Source organism: Pristis pectinata, chromosome 23, assembly GCF_009764475.1.
Source record: "Pristis pectinata isolate sPriPec2 chromosome 23, sPriPec2.1.pri, whole genome shotgun sequence".
NCBI classification, from domain to species: Eukaryota; Metazoa; Chordata; class Chondrichthyes; order Rhinopristiformes; family Pristidae; genus Pristis; species Pristis pectinata.
The window spans coordinates 18508116-18527007 of NC_067427.1; the positions used below are offsets into that span (position 1 = coordinate 18508116).

At 43.0% G+C, this 18892-nt stretch overlaps 1 protein-coding gene across 3 annotated transcripts in view; it reads right to left on the bottom strand.

Moving 5' to 3' along the window:
* Nucleotides 1–1962: 1962 nt before the first annotated feature.
* Nucleotides 1963–18892, bottom strand: part of snapc4 (small nuclear RNA activating complex, polypeptide 4) — a 39576-nt gene continuing 22646 nt past the window's right edge. For 2 of the 3 annotated variants that reach the window (XM_052037026.1, XM_052037028.1), the window contains 8 exons: nucleotides 17458–17922; nucleotides 16255–16480; nucleotides 13571–13641; nucleotides 12791–12838; nucleotides 12031–12058; nucleotides 8718–10612; nucleotides 5298–5440; nucleotides 2002–2355 (listed from right to left, as the gene is read on the bottom strand). In XM_052037026.1, coding sequence (XP_051892986.1) covers nucleotides 5318–5440; nucleotides 8718–10612; nucleotides 12031–12058; nucleotides 12791–12838; nucleotides 13571–13641; nucleotides 16255–16480; nucleotides 17458–17922 — 2856 coding nt within the window. In that variant the 3' untranslated portion in view covers nucleotides 2002–2355; nucleotides 5298–5317. Of the gene's footprint in view, nucleotides 2356–5297; nucleotides 5441–8717; nucleotides 10613–12030; nucleotides 12059–12790; nucleotides 12839–13570; nucleotides 13642–16254; nucleotides 16481–17457; nucleotides 17923–18892 lie in introns of all 3 variants that reach the window. The other variant, XM_052037027.1, reaches the window with a different exon arrangement.

Consider the following 18892-nt stretch of genomic DNA (forward strand, 5'->3'; position numbering starts at 1 on the left):
AAACTGGAACAAAGTGGGTGGGGTCATCTGTCGGGCTGGATATCCGCTATATACTCACTGACTGGCATCCAACTGATTTAAACTGTTCAGCTCACTGAGCCTGTATTGACTCTTTGAAAGTCCCATCCTTTTAAAATAAACACTTTAGCATCAAGATGTACAGTAATGTTGCAGTTATGTTATTAGACCAGGAGAACAAGTTCAAATGCTGAAAATAATAATTTGGCATCCACTGCTTGTAGCCCTGAGTGTACACCCACTATATGCCTCAAATTATTAATAATCTCATTGAGAAATAATTAATTTTAAACACATGGATACTGCTTGCACCATCTTCCTTAGAGCCGGTTCCACAGATTGACCACGTGGACTGAAATATTGTTTCTGTAGCTCAGTTTGGAATTTCTCCCGCACCCCTTCAAGTACGAGCCGCCTCCTCTGGCTTCAGTTCTCAATGCAACAGAACAGGCTATATCTTCCCTGAAAGTGCTGGAAACTCTCGGTAGGTCAGGCAGTATATGTGGAAAGTGAAATGGTTAACGCTTCAGGTTAAAGACCTTTGGTCAGAACTTCGCACTGCGTCTACAACCAAGCACTGCCTTCCAACGTCGGTCACACAGCGGGTGATTGTGGAGATTAGAGGGAATTAACTCACAGCTCCCACTTCTCCTTTTCAATTCAGATTATTTATCTAGATTAATTCATTTGGCCTCTTCTTCTTAACCCTTTGGTTACTGAAATAATTGGCGTTGCAAAAGATGCATTTGAAATAATCTCCAGCTCTGCTGTAAATGACCAGACCATTGAACAGCCAAAGGCGTCCTGGTGTTAAGAAAGTGAATGGAGGACAGCAGATCAAGAAAATGTTCTGAAGGAACCATAAAAAGATTTTCCCTCAGAACCTCATTTGCAGCAGGCCTCTCTTCAGGGAAGGTTGGGTTTGCACCTTGTGTGGAATCTGGAAACCACTTAGATGGGGACACAGGTCACAAACAACAAAGGACAACTAGCATATGTTCAATATTGTGTCACGGCAGTGAACTGGAAGATAACACACCCATGCATCTGCTCCCCTTGTCCTAAGCAGTAGAAGTGATATATTGGGGAGACATTAAAGAATCCAGAATTTCTGCACTCCATTTTGTACTGGAGGTGAAAGGACTGTTGGTAGTGATGGATGGTCTCTGGAACAAATGGACTGCTTTGCCTTGGATGGTGTTACTCTTGACGATCACTGGTCCAGCTGCACCCACTCTGACTTTGTCTCACAGACAGAGGAAGTGGTGCATTCATTGAGGTTATTGACACTCAGAGCTGCACACCACTTCAAGAACTTGCCACAATGACCAAGGTTTCAAAATTTCTTCACACCTCCCAAATCACTGGGGGAAAAGTGAAAACAAATACAATGGTTGATGGAAATCTGGTGGCAATGCTCAGCAGGTAACCCAGGGATGTGAAATGCTTAACATCAGGTGACTGTTTATTAGAACTCTGAAAGGTAATAAAGTGAAATGTTAACTGGTTCTCTCTCCACTTGCTGTGTAGGTGAAGGTGTCCAGAAGGATAAACAACAGCCTAAGTTTCTGACTATAAACAATATCATTTGCCCATGGAAAGAGAACATATGAAAACTGGGAGAGGTTTGATCAAATCACCTGCTGCCACCCGAGGTTGTGTGTGTAAAGGGCACTTAATTCGTTGCTGGAAGGGAAGCAGACACTCATACGAAGGAAGAATTGGGACGATTAAAAAAGTGCCAAATCTGCTCACTTTTCCCCATGGGTCCTCTTCCTCTAATGGCTCCTCATCTGGTAAAGACCTGGTCCTGGTGAGAAAATTTGCTATTCTACTCATGTGTAAATGAGTGCCTGCATCAACTCCCCCAGGGATATCTGGAGAAAGCTTGCGCCTTTTGATCTTGTAACTTCACCCTCTGGGTCCAATAAAAATAAACACAGGGAATTTAAAGAATTTTATTTACGAGTAAAATACTTTTATTTTGCCACATACAATACATAAAAATTACAGAGGGTCCAGGGAGCTGCAGGATTCTGTACAATTGTTTTACACAGAAGCTCCCTAAACATCAATTCATAGTCCCTAAAAGTAGGCCATAGAAACACAATGTCACAGCTGCAGAAAGCAATCTGCCACCATGATTAAAATGACTGAACAAACGTTAGAAACAAACATTATTTGATCCCTTCCTTCCAGCTGTCTACACAAAATCAGTGTCAATCATTAGAAATTTAGTTTTGTGAGAGGTCTTCGGACTGGCCCTCAATTTCTACTCCATCAACAGAAAACAGGTTCAGAAGTGAAGCAAATCCGAGAAAACAGTAACCATCATTCCTGGAATTAAAGAACATTTGCATTAGTATTTGGAAGAAAACTCTGAGAAAAATCAGAGTTCTGAAATTTTGCTTCTCTCTCCTCAAATGCTAGTTGACTTCCGAGTTACTTCCAGAAAGGAAAACAAAAGCTGCACAGACACAATCAGTCTACAACAGACACTTGAACAGATCATTTCTATCATCTTTTGAGAGAGGTCGACCTGCAGTGGCATCACCACTCGTTCGTCCAAGTGACTTCATTTCAAATAAATCAGCCACACATCTTCGTTATTGAGCAAGAGCTATGGGTCAATGAATGCACGAGGATAATGGACATGATCTCATCCATTTCCCACATTTCTGCTCTCACTCCTTCCCCTCCTGGACAGAACAAGAACCCTGGTCCTCATCTTCCATCCCCTTCTTCAATGGACCACCCCCTGCTTCAATGGACCATCCTCTAATCTCTGCCAGCTCCAGCAAGAGTTCACCACCCAATACATACCCCCCTCCCCTTTCAGCATCTCACAGAAATTACTCCTTTTGAGACTCCCAGGTCCATTCTTCCGAACCATGTCCTGTCTAATGGTACTTTCCCATGGGACCACAGGATGTGCAACTCCTGTCCTTGCACCTCTTCCCTTCCCATCATCCAGGAACCCAAACAGTCCTTCCAAGTGAAGGAGCGATTCACGTGCACTGCTTTCAATCTAGTGCCCTGCATTCAGCGTTCACAACGTGATCTCCTTTGCAGAGCACCTGTGTTCACGTCTGCACGAGTGACCCTCAGTTTTGGGTTGCCTGCTACTTTAACTCTCCATCCCACTTTGACTTCACTGTTTACCCACAATGAAGGGTAAACAGTTGGGCTCGCACTGTTAAAATGAGGCCCAACACAAACTTGAGGAAGAACATCTCATCTTCTGTTTAAACCAGACAAGTGAGGTACTGTGCATTGGGAGATCAAATGTAAAATGAAAGTATACAGCAAGTGGCAGGACCCACTGGAGAATCAAAGAACTTGGGTGCATGTGTTGCCACTTCCAGGGAGCAATGGACAAGTAGATAGGCTGGTAAAGGTGGTCTATGGTCAAGGCACTGAGCATAAAAGTTGGCAAGTCATGTTGCAGCTGTGTAAACTTTGGTTAGGATACATCTGGAGTACCGTGTGCAGTTCTGGTTGCCACATGACAGGAAGGATGTGGCGGCTTTGGAGAGGGCGCAGAAGAGGTTCACCAAGATGTTGTCTGGATTGGAGTGTATTAGCTACAAGGAGAGATTGGATAAACTTGGATTGTTTTCTCTGGAGCGTCAGAGGCTGAGGGGCGACCTGACAGAAGTAGGGAAAATTATGAGAGGCATAATGGTCATCTTCTTCCCAGGGTAGAAAAGTCAAATGCCAAAGGGCATAGATTTAAGGTGAGAGGGGAACACAGAGTGGTAGATGTCTGGAATGTGCTGCCAGGGACGTGGTGGAGGCAGATACGATAGCAATGTTTAAGAGGCATTTAGACAGACACAAACGGGCAGGGGATAGAGACTGTAGGCAGGCAGATGGGATTAGTTTAAATTGGCATCATGTTGGCAGAGACATTGTGGGCTGAAGGGCCTGTTCCTGTGCTGTTTTGTTCTAGGTTCTGCCCAGACACATTGCAGCTTCTTGACTTGATAGCAAATTCTCCAGCTTTCATTACTTGCTCTCTTTCTCTCTGTATCAGAACTGGCCGTTTCTGCCAGTCATCTTTCTACGATTATGCCTCAGTTTTCTCTCTCCATTACCCCATTTTGTCTCATCCCATCAGAGATATTCCCTTTGTTCAATCACCTCCACCTCTCCACAACCAAAGTCTGACTCGTTTTCTCGTTTTCCCTCTTTCCCAGTGCTGAAGGTCTCAGACCTGAAACGTTAATTCTGTTTCTTTCCTCAGATACTGCCTGACCTGAGTGCCTGCAACTTCTGCTCTTACTTCAGAGTTCCAGCATCTGCAGGGATTATTTTTAAAACGTTTTCATTTAATGGACATCGACGACTGGAATCTGCTTGATACAACCCATGAACAAACAGCCCACTGTGGGTTAGATTCTCTTCACGGCCAGGGGAGAGTGTGTTAAGGACTGCCATATACTAGAGGTAAACTGCATGCAGCCTCAGCTGCGGTTTCTCAACTTTTAGTTGCGCAAGATAAGGATTCCCAATTGACAAATTCTTCCCTTATTTTTGCACTCTCAGGTGGATACAAAAGATCCTAGAGCCACGAATTGAAAAGGAGGCAGAACATTTTGCCCAGGTACTCTCAAACCAACAATGCTACATAAAGATTACGGGGCCAGTACCATATCATTTGAGAGAGCTTGCAGGATGCAAATCTGCTGCCAAATTTCCCTTTATATAACAGTAACAACATTTCACAAAGTACAGATAACCCCCATGTTACGGCCATTCGGGTTACAGAAATTCACAGATCACTACCCAAAAATTTGAGATATGGAATAAAATTTGTGAAAAAATGAACAATTCTTTCCCCAACTCACATTTCTTGATATGTGCACAGACGGCTTCCTGTTATGGAGAGTCGCGATATGGACAGTCTTCCAGGAACATAACCCCCCGTAACGTGGGGGGTTGCCTGTATTACATTGATGTGGAAGTTGCTATTGAAATTAGATACCTTTCTTTCCCCCTTGCTCAGCACCTCCTTGCACAATTTTTAGATCGCTTCTTACTGGATCATTCTATTTCAACACCAAATCTGACAGAGAACTTTGCCAAGCAAAAACAGGACCAGAGTCTCGTGCCTGGATTGACTTCTTGCACCGAACTTCAACATTTCTTTCAAGATATTGTCTCAAAATGATAGTATTGCCCAATCTTACCCACAGCTAAGGAAATATTGTGACATTAACCAGTTTCACATTCAATCACTAGAAAACACCATTAATACACTGGTTCTGCTTCAATACCTCAGCATATTCTGCAACTTTCAGGGATTTTTTCTCAGACGACGGCTTCGTCTGGTTGGCACTTGCATCTCATCCTCAGGGGCATTGGAGACTTCTGGAGCAATGGGAGGCCCTGGGTTACTTTGATCCCCGACAATTGTTTCCTGCATCAGAAAAAAAATAAAGGGGGTTAAAGCTCAGTAAAAATCATAGCTACTGGCATTTACCCAGTTGGATAGCCACTGCTGGGGCCATTTTTACATGAGCCCCAAAAGTGACTATTCAACTGTGAGGGGCACTATAGCTAAGTTCAGTCCTAGGTACTGGTTTTCTAGCAGGTATCATTGGCCATTAACAAGAAGCACCTGGAAATTCAGGCCTTCAGCTGACAAATGAAATCAACCATCTAGGCACAGGCATGGGTCCATTCCGGCTTATGTTTATGGCTAGGTAATACACATTTCAAATATTCACTGCAGTGATCCAGAACAGAGGCATTGTTTCAGCAGAAGAATGGAGCATTAATAGCATTGGTATGACAAAAGAAAATCCAACTTAGTCTCATTACGGTATTTCATTATTCAATTAGATAATTGCTAATCTATATTTTAATGATTTCTTGATACTCTCATCTAATAAAAGTCTATCAAGTTCAGTTTTGAAATTTTCAAATGACAACCTGTCTTGATGGGTTCTTGGGAGGAATGCTCCAAGCTTGCAATATTTTGGTATGAAGTGTTAACCTTAAAATTAGAGCTAGGGTGGTGAAGGGTAAGTTCCCTTCCTCTGGATACCATGCCTCCAGACAGAGGAAATGGTTTCTATTTACCTCATTGATTTCTTAAAACAATCAAGTCACTTCTTCATTTTCTAAATTCAACAGAATTCAAGGCTAATCAACTCAACCAGTTTTCTTAAGTTAATAATTTTGGTTACATTGAACATGGCTGGGGTGGAGAGAGTTAAATTCTGTCCAAATCTTATAAGTTGCCTGTTCTTAAGTTTTTTTTTGAAATGAGATATTTTCATGTCACTAAAAGCAAAAACTCCAGATGCTAGAAATTGGAGCAAAATAAATTTCTCCAGTGTTTTCTATTTTTATTCTCATGTCATTAACTTGCAGCTAAGGTGGACCTGGGGGCCAGATGTGTCAACGATGAAGATTTATGAAGAATTAAGCTGTGGTCTTGGAATGATCAAAAACTGGTTTGAGACTCCCTGAATGAAACAAAGACCCCAAAAGACAGGAATAGGGAAGAGAATGAAAGACAGGTGGGAAGTGTGCCAGAACACACTAGTGGTTAGCCAGCAGTGCTGTGGAGACTCGTTGGCACACCACAGACTTCTGGATTTGTACACGATAGTACACAAGAATGAGCCCTTGCTCTGTCCCTATACTCAACATCCAATCCAGGCTGTTCTGCGAGCTGTCAAGCCAAGGGGCCAGATACACCACATCAGTCCCCTCCGCTTCTCACCAGTTCATCTAGCAATGGTCCCACTTATTTCAATGGAGTTGCTGATAGGCATTTGAACAGCACTTCAATATTTTTTTTAAGAAAGTAATAGCAAGTTCATGTGATTCTAAAGCAAAATGTATTAAATCCATTTAAAAATAATTATTTTTAATTCTTTTACAACCATCTCTAACGAGAGACATTTAGAAACAGTGAAAAAGCCTTTGACAGTGAGAGGATTCAACAAACCATTAGGGCAATCTGTGACCTGGTCACCACTCAAGAGCCTGGCTCGATCTACACAAGGCCTGTAGCAGCAACGTGTACATAGCCATGCTGTCACAAGTTTGGTGCTGCAGCACGGCTAGCAGAGGTGCCGAGTGCAAGCTGGCACCTGTACAGTCCGGTCCATTAAAAACCTCAAAACGGCTGGATTTGCATTGAATGCACCTAGCCACCAGCTTTGGTTAGCATCCCTCTTCCTCAGCATTGGTTCCTATCCCTCATCCTCAAGTTAAACCTCAGCTCTCACTGCACCTCAACAACCTACATAGATACTCCTTAATTTACAAATGTTCAAACTTTTGCTACAACTCCACTGTCTCTTTAGGGTGCATGTCTGAGAGTTAGGAAGCTATTTTTCACTATAATGGATAGTATGCCGATCACTGTGCATCGGAATACACTGCACCAAAAAATTTCCACAAAGCATTTAGCCTTTTCAATGTATGGAATTTCACTTAATGAAGTGAGATAGCTGTTTAGTTTGATCAGCAGCCACTCTGGAGGCTCGCACAGAGTTTGGATTAGCTTCCACTTCCTGCTCCCACCCACACTGCTCTGCGCTTTAATTACATCGAACTTTTGTTCTTTACATAACTAACATTTTCTCTCCACTTCCTTTTCTAAAAAGGGAGAGAAAAAATGCTTCCCATATTCACACCACCCACAATGCCTGAGCAGACATAACTTTTTATTAATTTCTATAACCAGGTGGAGAATGGCGCCCTGGTGGGCAGGTTTACCAGTGTGGCAGGGGAGGGTTTAAACTAAATTGGCAGCGGGATGGGCACCAGCATGCAGTAATAGAAATGAGGAATAAGGTTGTGCAAAGTAGCAGAAGTGTTGGATAATAATAGAGGAGGAGTATTTTTATTATGAAATGGGAGCAGACCAAGGGAGATTATGAGCAATTCAAAACTAGGTTTAGAATTGAAATACATACATGGAGGTGAGCTGCATGTACAGCCACGTGGGATTATTTAGTAGTTGCAATAACTGAAACATGGTTAAAGACAGTTCTGGACAGTATTAATGTACCAGGATACGAGTGCTTTGAAAAGATGGGACCAGTTAGAATGGTGTGGGTGGCGGTAGTAATTGAAGATCTTACAGTGCTGGAGACAGAATGTTTTAGAGATCAAATACAGAATTCACTCAGTTGGAGTTAAGCAGCAAAACTTGAGAAGTGAGCTATCTGCAAATGGGAGGTTTTTTTTAATATATAGGTCACCAAACGGAGAGAAGGAAATAGAGGAACAAGTCTGCTGGGAAATTATAGAAATGTGCAAGAACTATAGATGAGCAACCCTGGGCAATTAACCCTATATCCACCAAAATAATGTGTGAGCATTAAAGAGATAAAGGCTACAGGATAAGTAAAGTTCCACAAGGAGGAAAGGCAAGTGAAACAAAGCCAGAGCTGCCTGAATAAAAGGTGTATGATGCACATCAGGTAAATGACTCTGGTGAGATGAAGTAAATTATAGCAAACTGAGAGGGAAGTGAGAGATTGGTTGGGGGTGGGAGTGTGCAGGAATACAGGAAAGAAAGAGAGAAGGTAGAAGAGGGGTGGGAAGAATTGGAGGATTGGAACTCGCTGGTATCAATAGTTAGATACTGAACAACATGTGCAAGAACAACATCAAATCAGCATCTTTCTCATTAAGAACATACTACAAGAACACATCTTTCTCTCACTTACCAGGCTGCCCAGCAAGTCGCAACCAAATGACAGATCAGCAGGGATTTCAACGGGTTGGTTTAGCTCTCTGTTGGTTACTTCATCTGTGATGCAGTGTTCTGACAATCCTTCAGTACCTTCCTCACTCTCCGTATCTGTCTCTGTGTACTCACTTTCTTCTGTGGAGTCTTGGTTGAGACCTTCGGTTAATGAGCCAATTGTGGTCAAAGTTCCCTTTGGCGGCAATGTGGCCAGAAACGCAGGTAGTGTAAAAGCAGAGAGAAATCGAGCTTTCAAGAGCTGGTAGGCAGGGTTGTTCTGCAGGTGCTTGCTCACTAGGACCCTGGCAGCTTCAAGTCTTTTTTTGGGATCATTTGGTTCATTTACATTGTCTTGCTCAAGGGCAGGCAAGTTCTGCTCCAGGACCTTCTTGTGCAGCAGAAGGTTTGAGAAACCTCTCAGAGTCGAGGCAAAGGGTGGCAGATAAGGTAGACTGGTTTGTGTCCCTGGTACATGGACACCACCTTCACCTTCCAGCCAGCCTTTCATTACTAGATCTTTGTTGTCATACAGAAGTTTAAAGTCAATCGAGGCTTTGTCCGACTGCAACCGTGTAGCTGGCAGATTGGTTCCCTTGGGTTGTGTCAAGGTGCTGGGCTGTGTACATGAAGACCCGGTGCTTGGAATATCTGCAGTCATCCTTGAATATCCAGGTCCCTGAGCAAGTTGCATGGTGGTCGGAGGAGTGGGGATGTTGGGATCAATATGGTTAGCTGCTGGAAGATCTGCAGACAGTGTTGCAGCACTGGTTGATGTCAGAGCTGGAGCTGATGCTCCACAATTCGCAGGCGTCGGTGTTTGTGTCTGTTGAATCTGTGCTGAATTGGATGATGGTGGGATCAACTTGCACACTGCCAGTGAAGGAGAGTTCAGTGGCTGGGTTGATGATGGCTTTATACTGGAGATGGTCTGCACTGGTGCAACGCTGGGGTCACCAGTCACTAAGTGACTGGGTGCAAAGTGGGAGTTCAATGGTGCTCCAGTTGCAGTGCTGGTGCTCGCTCCACCCAGGGGCATAGTGGTAACAACTGTAGTACTGGTTTGGCTGGCTACAGTGGCTGTGGCTAGAGCTTGAGCATTCTGAGTGGGTAGCCCCATGACTGTGCCTGGAGGGATACACAGCAAGCCCTGGGGAGTGACCAGTGCCATGATGGGTACAGTGGAGTTGGGCAGCATTAGTGGAACCACCAGGCTGTTGGGCTGCAGCACAGGCTGCGCTGGTGGTGCTGGGGCAATTGGCTGCAGCCGCTTACCCCTGCAGCTGGCTGCAGCAGGTTGAACAGAAGGAGCAGTCAATGCAGATGCTGTCTCGAGATTTTTTACTGGTTTGACTGCAGCTGATGAATGTACCCGACTACTGTGTAGTGGTGGAGTCACCCCTAGCTCATCCTCTCCCTTGAGTTGCCCTGATAACTCCTGCGTACCTGCCACTGGCTTATCATGTACAGCTTGCCCGACAGTGGATCTAGCTGCAAGCTTTGTCCTGCTCCTGGTGATCCTGGTTTGAATTGGTGAAAGTTTACTGGGTTGTTCAGTCACTTGTGGTTCAGGACCGATGGGCACCTTGCTTGAAGCTGCTGGTTGTGGCAGAATTGTCACCTGTAGTGGTTGCTGGATTATCAATGGCTGGGGAATGATGACAGGCCTGGGCACAGGGCACGAGGCTTTCGCCAGACCCCCAGCTCTTCGCTTCTCAGCGAGTAACTCTAGGACAGTCTTTGGTTTCTCCCTCAGAGGTGCAGAACTCAGCTTGAACCGACTCATTTCCATGGTCTGCCCATTGCCTACGTCAATGGTGGTTCCTTTCACTTGGTTCAGGTGAGGGCCTAGCCTTGAATTGTCTTCACTCTTGTTGACTGTGAGAAAGGAAAATGACAAAAGAAATGTTGATTGACAGGCAGAAATAAGAAAGGGGAAATAATTTTGGTTGTGGGAAGCTCACATTACAATTAAATTATAGGAATCAGAAACAGACAATGTGGTTGGAAGCCAAATCAGCCCACAAGCATATACTTGGTCTTTGAAAGAACCACATTATTAAATGAAAATGCCGGAAACAGAAAATGCCAAGAACGTTCAGCAGGTCTGTGGAAAAAGGAATAGTTAACATTTCATGTCAGGCCCCTTCATCAAAATTAGGAAAAAGTGAAATCACGTTAGTTTTTGAAAGCAGGGTAGATAGAGTAGGGGGATAGGTGGAACAAAGGGAATATCAATAATAGGCATGAAAGGATGATTTAATGTCACAGTTAAGATTAGCCCTATTCGAGATATTCTCTACATTCCACCCCGCCACCATCTCTGCTGTCTAATACTAACTTGTTTTTGCTTTTCCCCCAGTTCTGATGAAGGGTCCCAGCCTGGAAACGTTAATGGTTTCTCTTTCCACAGATGCTGCCCGACTTGCTGAGTGTTTCTAGCATGTTTTACTTATGATATTAAACTAGTTACCCTGCTTCTTCCCAATGACCTTGGGAAGGTCAAATCAATCCCCTCAACTATTCTCCCCCCCCATACCCTCCCCCAACCATGCCTCTTTTCTTCCCTTTCCTAGCCTTTTTTTTCTACCCTTTTTTCCTCACCTTGGACCCATCCCCCAGTGGATCTGTTCTCCCCTCCTCCCCTGCACCTGCCTATCACTATCTCTTACCTGCATCTACCTATCACCACCTTGTGCCCACCCCGCCTCCCCTCTTTTGTCCACCTATCACTGCTCTGCTTTTCCCTCCTATATTGGGCTTCCCCTTTTCCTATCTTCAGTCCTGACCCGAAACATTGACCGCCTGCTTTTCTCCACGGATGCTGCCTGGCCTGCTGAGTTCCTCCAGCATCATAGTGTTTTTGATCTAGATTTCAGCATCTGCAGTCCTTTCTTTCTCTGGGTTTTAGTTACATTTACTATAAGAATAATGTGAAAAGTTCAAGACCGAGGACCTGATGTATTCACAACTGAAAAGGGGCCACTTGTGTTAAAGATCACAGGGGGTCATAAACATCTCCGATCCATAGCCCAATGGAAGCTGCACCATTGGAACAGTATAGGCCCATCCAGTTGGAGGGGTGAGGAAAGGGAAAAAGTAATTGTATATACCTGGTAGTTTATGATGCCAATCAGGTGCTGGCATAGATTAAGAACACTATGATGCTGGAGGAACTCAGCAGGCCAGGCAGCATCCATGGAGAAAAGCAGGCAGTCAACATTGAGTCAGGGCTCTCCTTAGGTTTAGAAATGCATAATTTATAAAATGCACGTCATTCAAATATTACACCATACCTGGCAAGCTTTGATCAGCCTTATTCATCTAAAAGACACAAACAAAATTGAAGACACAATGATTAGCACATACTTTCCTAAACACAAACTATCCACCAAAACACAAATAGAACCCCATCAATAAAAAGGAAGAAAGAAAATAATAGACAATTGCTAACAAATAGAAAACTCCACTGAAATCCACAAACCTTTTACTGAGAAAGATTGTGGGGCGGTTGTAGAATTGATGGTTTAGGCCAATGAGGGGATAAGAGGCACTAAACCTACTTGGTGGTTTTGTGACTCACGCCTGGCCAAATCCGCTCATGGCTCCCTTACAGGACATTTTCGAGTAATAAGAAAGGCTCAAGACCAAGGACCTAATGCCAGTGTTCACAGCTGAAGGTTTGGTACCCAGGTGAGGGAGAGGATTTAGTTATTTAAATCCCCTTCTGCATGGAAGTCATCTGCAACCCAGTAATCGATCTGCACAAGTAGAATAGAGTTACAATTTGGAACTCTTAAGTCTATATGGCTCAGCTAAACTCTCACATCATTGGGTGCAGCTGTATGTTACTGAACACAGACTGCACTCTAATCTGGACCCTAAGTTTGTCCAAGCACAATACCTCTACACCACCCTTCTTTACCCCACCACATCACCACAAATGCCCAACTATCAAATTTCCTTCTGTTAACATACACACTCCAGTACCAAGGTTGAATGGTGCCTCTTAGCCAACATTCTAGAACCAAGTTGAGTAATCTCAAGTTTCCATACCTTGTCTTTTATGATCTGCATGCAGCCTTCTTTGTCAATCCGGAACACCTGCAAACAACACAAGGTAGTGTAGGTACATGCATCACTGCTACCGATGGTACCAACCCTTATAGGACATGGGTTTTCGCCATATATGCATTCTGCACATAGGTATAAAGTAAGTGAAGTGGCTGTCAAAGCTAAGACTGCTCATTTGATGGCCACATATAACTAGTTCCAGGAGATCAGTGGGAAATCAGGGCACAAAGCTGGCTGAATGTTTTTATATTTAGGTGAAAAGCAGTGCTGCAATTTGCTACCATAGAATGGAAATAGAGTATACTTGGGGAACAGAATCAAAGAACATAGATGTTCTGTATTTAGCAGCAAGAATAATTTTGACAATGGAGGTCACAAACCACTCGACAAGCTAAAACCATGGGTCAGATACAGAGTAAAGCACTCTTTCTCAGTCCTAACGCTAATGAACCACTGACAGGGTTTCTACTGTCCATGTATCATGTTTAGTAATAATACCTGTTGGTAATTTTAAGTGGTTTAATGACAATACATTTTGATCTGTCTACATCCCAGAAATGAACAGGAACTATACCAATACAAGTGATTTCCCCCCCCACCCTGGCAGGGAGCCACAGCTGCGCCTGATCACCCTTAAACTTCAAACTAAGGCCTGGACAGCTTAACACTGAATCTCTGACCAACTATACAACTCTGTCCAGTATACAAACACTTTATTCCCCCACCCCCCCAATAAAAAACTTACATAACAGACAAGCTTACCTGTAGCAAGAATACAAAAACAGGAGTGCTGCTTAAACCAGTTGCCTCCAGTTTCTCACGCAGGACATCAACTGGATGCAAGAGAAGAAAACAGTTTTAAATATTATGCGTATCCTTACAAGGTTCAGTTTCCCACTTAGGTTTCAACTTTGTCACTGAGCATAAATATCACAATAACTACACAGAACTGGATGCTCCATAAGAGCTGCTAGTTGAAACTACTTTACTGCTTCTCAGGAAAATGCCTGAAGAATGACATTGAAAGTGCTATCCGAGGTTAACATGTAGATCTAGGAGGAAAGTGGGGGCAGTTTCCCCAGTGCCCTGGACCTTAATAGTTATCCCTCACTTAAACAGATTACCTGGTTATTATTGCATTGCTGATTGGCTGTTGCATTTCCTACAATGGTGACTTCATTGCAAAAAGTACAACAACACAAGAAAATAGTGGGCCACCAGGCCCCCCAAGCCTGTTCTGCCATTCAATAAGACCATGGCCAACCTATGCTGACCTCAACTCCTCTTCTGTGTCATTTGCCATAACCCCCAATTCCTTGATATTTCAAATACTTATATTTAAATAGATAAATATTTAATACAAAGATATCTAATTATCTGGATTTCACCACCCTCTGGGGCAGAGAATTGCAAAGATTCACTAGCAGAGAAATTTCTATGCACCTCAGTTTTAAATGACCAGCCTCTTATTTTGTAGGTCTCCCCTTGTTTGTGACTCCCCCACGAGCGAAAACATTTCAACTACCCTATCAACCCCCTTAGGATCTTGTATGTTTGAAGTGTAACCTTACTCCTTCTCCTAAAGGAGAAGTAATAAAGACCTAAACTGTCTAGACTCTCTTGATAGGATACTTAATTGATTTTAAAAGTTGTCTCATGGTGTGAAAGGTGCTGCTGTCTAATTTTTTTAAGAAAATACTACAAATACAAAAAGTATCTGAAGAAGAAAGGGAGATCAATTTTTTCTGATCTACACCCACATCAGAATTTACCTGAAGCATCAATCGATGTTTCTGAACTTCTGATGAACCCAGTATTTCTATTCTGGAGCAAGGAGAATTTTTCAGGTTAGATCTGGTGAAACGTTGTTCTCTAGTGAATTGAAGGGACCTGAAACATTAACTCTAACTCCACAGATGCTCCATAACCAGCTAAGTGTTCCCCAGCATTTCATGTTTTATTTTCTAATAGAGGTTTTATTCTGCTGCTAACAGCAATGCTTGCCTCAAGGACATAGTTGAACTGTTGCAAGTCAAATGCAATAGGTGGAGTCCAAGATGCAGCAGGTCAGCATTTGTAAAGAGAGGAAGATGTGGTTATCGTTTCAAGTTAATCACCTCTCATTATAATTCTGATGAATGGCCACGGTCCTAAAATACTAACACAACTGTCCACTTTCAGCAGAAACTGCCTGGCCTGCTCCATTTCCAGCATTTATTTTGACATTGCAATTAGATGTTATTGTTAAAGGTCTCTTGCACTGAAGCAGAAAGAATGCCCATTTTGGATAATCCTCTGCAACTAATTTCAGGCCCTCTATCAGCAAATGAAGGATTTTTTTTAGATCTTGAAATCCTAAGCTGCTTTTTCTGGTGCCGTCCAACTGTTGGGTGTTGACTTAAGATGTGGGGTTTCTCCATTTCCCTTTTGTTGAGGGGCTCAGGTCCCATGGGCATCTGCTTAATTCAATATTTTTTCTTCGAAAGAACCCAGTGGTCCTGATGAGTAAATACCCTTTGTTCCATATACAGCAGATGGACGACAGTCTACTGTTTGGCTTTAGCTACTCTGTGAATAATGGCAGAAAGATGGAGACAGTCAGCCTCACGGTACACTATCCAACAAATTTAGAATCTGAAGATACAGTTTCACCCCTGCTCAGACAAAAGGTTAAATTACAGTAATTTGCATTTATATAAAAAGGTGTCTTCAACAGTAAATGCTCCAAGCCACTTCACTCAGGGATAAATGAGATATTTTTGCATCTCTCAAAGGAAATAAACACAAGTGGCAAAAATTTTGGTCACAGTAGTATATTTTAAGAAAAGGCTTCAGAGAGAGTGTTGAGGGGGAGGGGGTGGAGGTGAAGGGTGTGGAAAAAGGTGGTGAACAGATTTATAAGTGAATTCCAAACTTCAGATTTGACAGTTGAAGACATGATCAACATCGTTGAACTGATTAAAATTAAATAGTGCTGTGCTAGAAGCAAAGGAACACAGATAATGGAGGGTTATAGGATCTGAAAAGGCTAGAGGGGGTTGAGGCTATGAAAAGATTTAAAAGCAAGGATAAGAACTTAAAACAGACATTACTAGACTGGTAGCCAAAGTTGGTCAGGAAGCACAGAGGTGACAGGTGAACAGAACCTGCTACAAGGCAAATCTGTAAACAGATTCTTGATGAGCTTCAGATATGGGAATTGGCAAGTGGGAGACTGGCCAGGATGGCATTAGTTTTAGAAGTGGCAGAAGGTATCGATGTAGGAAAGATGTAGGATGTATGGATGTAGGACAGATTCACATAGCAGTTATAAAAAATTGTGCACTTCTGAGTTTTTGCTTTGGTTTCTTGAAGGAAATTGGAGGAAGGATTAGGCAAGGGACAATTCTCTCGAAAGAGCTCTGAGATGCCTAAGCCAAGACCCATTGCTAAGTTGTGTTGCTTACTTTCTGTCCGAACAAATGGCCTTTTAGTCCAGCGGGAGATCTCTGCAAGCAAACTTCTGTCCAAATTCCTTTCAGAGAGGTATGCTGCGGGCATCCTGCACCTTGCCTGCTTGGGATCCCTTTGGGATGCTGGAGGTTCCTGTTGCGCATTATTTGCCACTGGGCACTGGGCAATTTTGGGAGGTGGGTCTGGCTCCAGCACTGTTGTTAATGCAGATGATGCACTCTGTACAAAGGAAAAGCCAATTAGTGAAATCAATAGTGGGGTTTTCCCATGCTCACAGGTTCCACAGCCATCCTGCCCCCCAGTCAAACTGGTCAGCATAGGCCATCTCTAACAGAGTACTGGCCTGTGCTAGCTACTTCTCACTCCTCTGGTCTCTCGTAGCCATGTAATTTTTTGGACAATATTTATTGAATTTTGCCACTAGATGTTTCCAGGCAGTGTATTCCTGATCAGAACAGCTCGCTTTGGTTCTTTTCCTAAACACATTGCATCTGTCCCCTTTGGTCATTGACTTTTCTGCCACTGAGAGTGATTGGGTAATGGGGTAAATGCCTCACTGCTGTTGCTTAGAGTCACAAAGAGAAAGCTATAGGTTATTTATGTTACTAGACTAATAATCCAGAGCAGGAGAGCTCAAATCCCTACCAGCAAGGATTGGAAAAACAAGAAATAGGATTCGACCATTCAAAAATGGAAAATAAAGAACTGGCATAATTAAACGACACTGGGTTGTTGCAAAAACCTGATAGGTTCACCAATTGCCTTTAGTGAAGTAAACTTGCCATCCATAATTGATCTAGGTCTACAGCCAATTCTTGTGCTACAACTGACATGGTTGGTAGCAGCTGCACACCACACAATTGATGGCCAAAGCAAGATTGTCAGTTATGTCAAAGCCATCCAGACATTAAAACCTGAATTCAAGTTTGCAGACTAGCACTGTGGGACTTAATGCAAAACGAAAGCTTTTCACTGTATCTCAGTACATGTGACAATAATAAACTAATAGCTTATATCTGGTGGATCACAAAGAAAGACATCCTTCCCCTCTCATTCTACAGGATGAACGCCTTTTGTGGAGAAAGGCCCAGAACGAGTTTATTTTTGGGATAGATGGGTCAAAAGATGAGATTGATCCAGAATGTCCAAGTTCCTCCACCCTCCCTCCTCAGTACTATTTTCAAACATTTACTCACGTCTGCTGATCCTACACCCGTTTCACCCGCACTTGGGACGGCGCTGGTTGTCTCAGGGAAATTTCTCCAGATCTTGCTAGACTTGGGTCTCCCGCGATGGTTCTGACTTTCAATCTTCCAATTGTCCAAAGGCTGTTCCATTGCTGTGTTTTCATCTTGGCAGTTTGTGCTTTTCTCACCAGTTGGCTGTTCATTTTCTACAACTGGGACCCACTGGTCCACATCCAACACTATGGTCTCACGTGGCTTCTTATGTTTTACCCTCAATTTCTTTTGTTCTATCTTCTGGACTTTCTCTTGCTCATCGTCTTCCTCTTGCTCATCGTCTTCCTCTTGCTCCTGCTCCATCTCCTCCAAGATTTTGTCATCCTCCTCCAAGTCCTCAGAACTCTCCTCGGAGCTGCTTTCCCAACTCAACTTCGTGACTTGTCGCCTCCTCTTCCTTTTCCGTGTCCCTTGAGCCTTCTGAAAATAAAAAAAAATTGATGTTTAAAAATCTAGTGTTCGCAAAGATAGGATGTGGATTTCCACAGTTTTTCATAATCCCAGCATGTCCAAAAACAGTTTGCTGCCAAAAAAAACTTCTAACATATAATCACATATATCTTGCCATATTTCCACAAGAACAATCAACACTGTCAAATCTCTTTGCTGATTGATACAAGTACAAATATTGGTTACAAACAGCATCTCTAACTAATGCTCAACTTGAGCCAGACATTTTGTTTCCAGCCTATAGTCCAGTAGTAGGTTAACAGATCTCAGCAATACCACAGTATCACAAGGCTAAAGAGGGAGTTACTCTACAATAAACACTGACTCTGGCTGTCTTGGCAATCACCAAGCCAATCCACCCTAACCCAGAAGTGCCCGAAATTAACTGTGCTCCAATAACCGCAACCTTGGTTGATAGCCAATTCAGCAAAGATTGCATCTTAAGGGTCAATAGAACACAAAATTATTCATTTATCCACTGTGGTGAAAGCCCACAATTATATAAAACTGATCAACCACATGAGAAAGGTCTCTATTAATTTAAGCCACGCAACAAAAACAGGATACCTATGGTATAGGAGGCCATCAGCACTGGGTATGTTTACTTTGAAAAACATTACAGTGAATGCCATTCCCCTATTCTTTCCCCTTAGACCTGCAAATGCCTATCCAGTTCTCCTTCAATGGCCATAGTGACCATTTCCACCTTGCTCAATGGCAATGAGCTTTAGATCTTAATTACTCTGTCAAAATTATTTTCCTCACATTCCCCTCCTCTACCTTTTGCTCAACACATTAAAATGTGTTCCCTGCACCATCTGCTACTGTGAAGAGGATCCCTATCTAAAACAGTTTATAACCATGCACACCTCCATCAATTCTGTACAATTGTGTACAGTTTTACCACCCAGTAATAGGAAAGATGTTATTAAACTAGAAA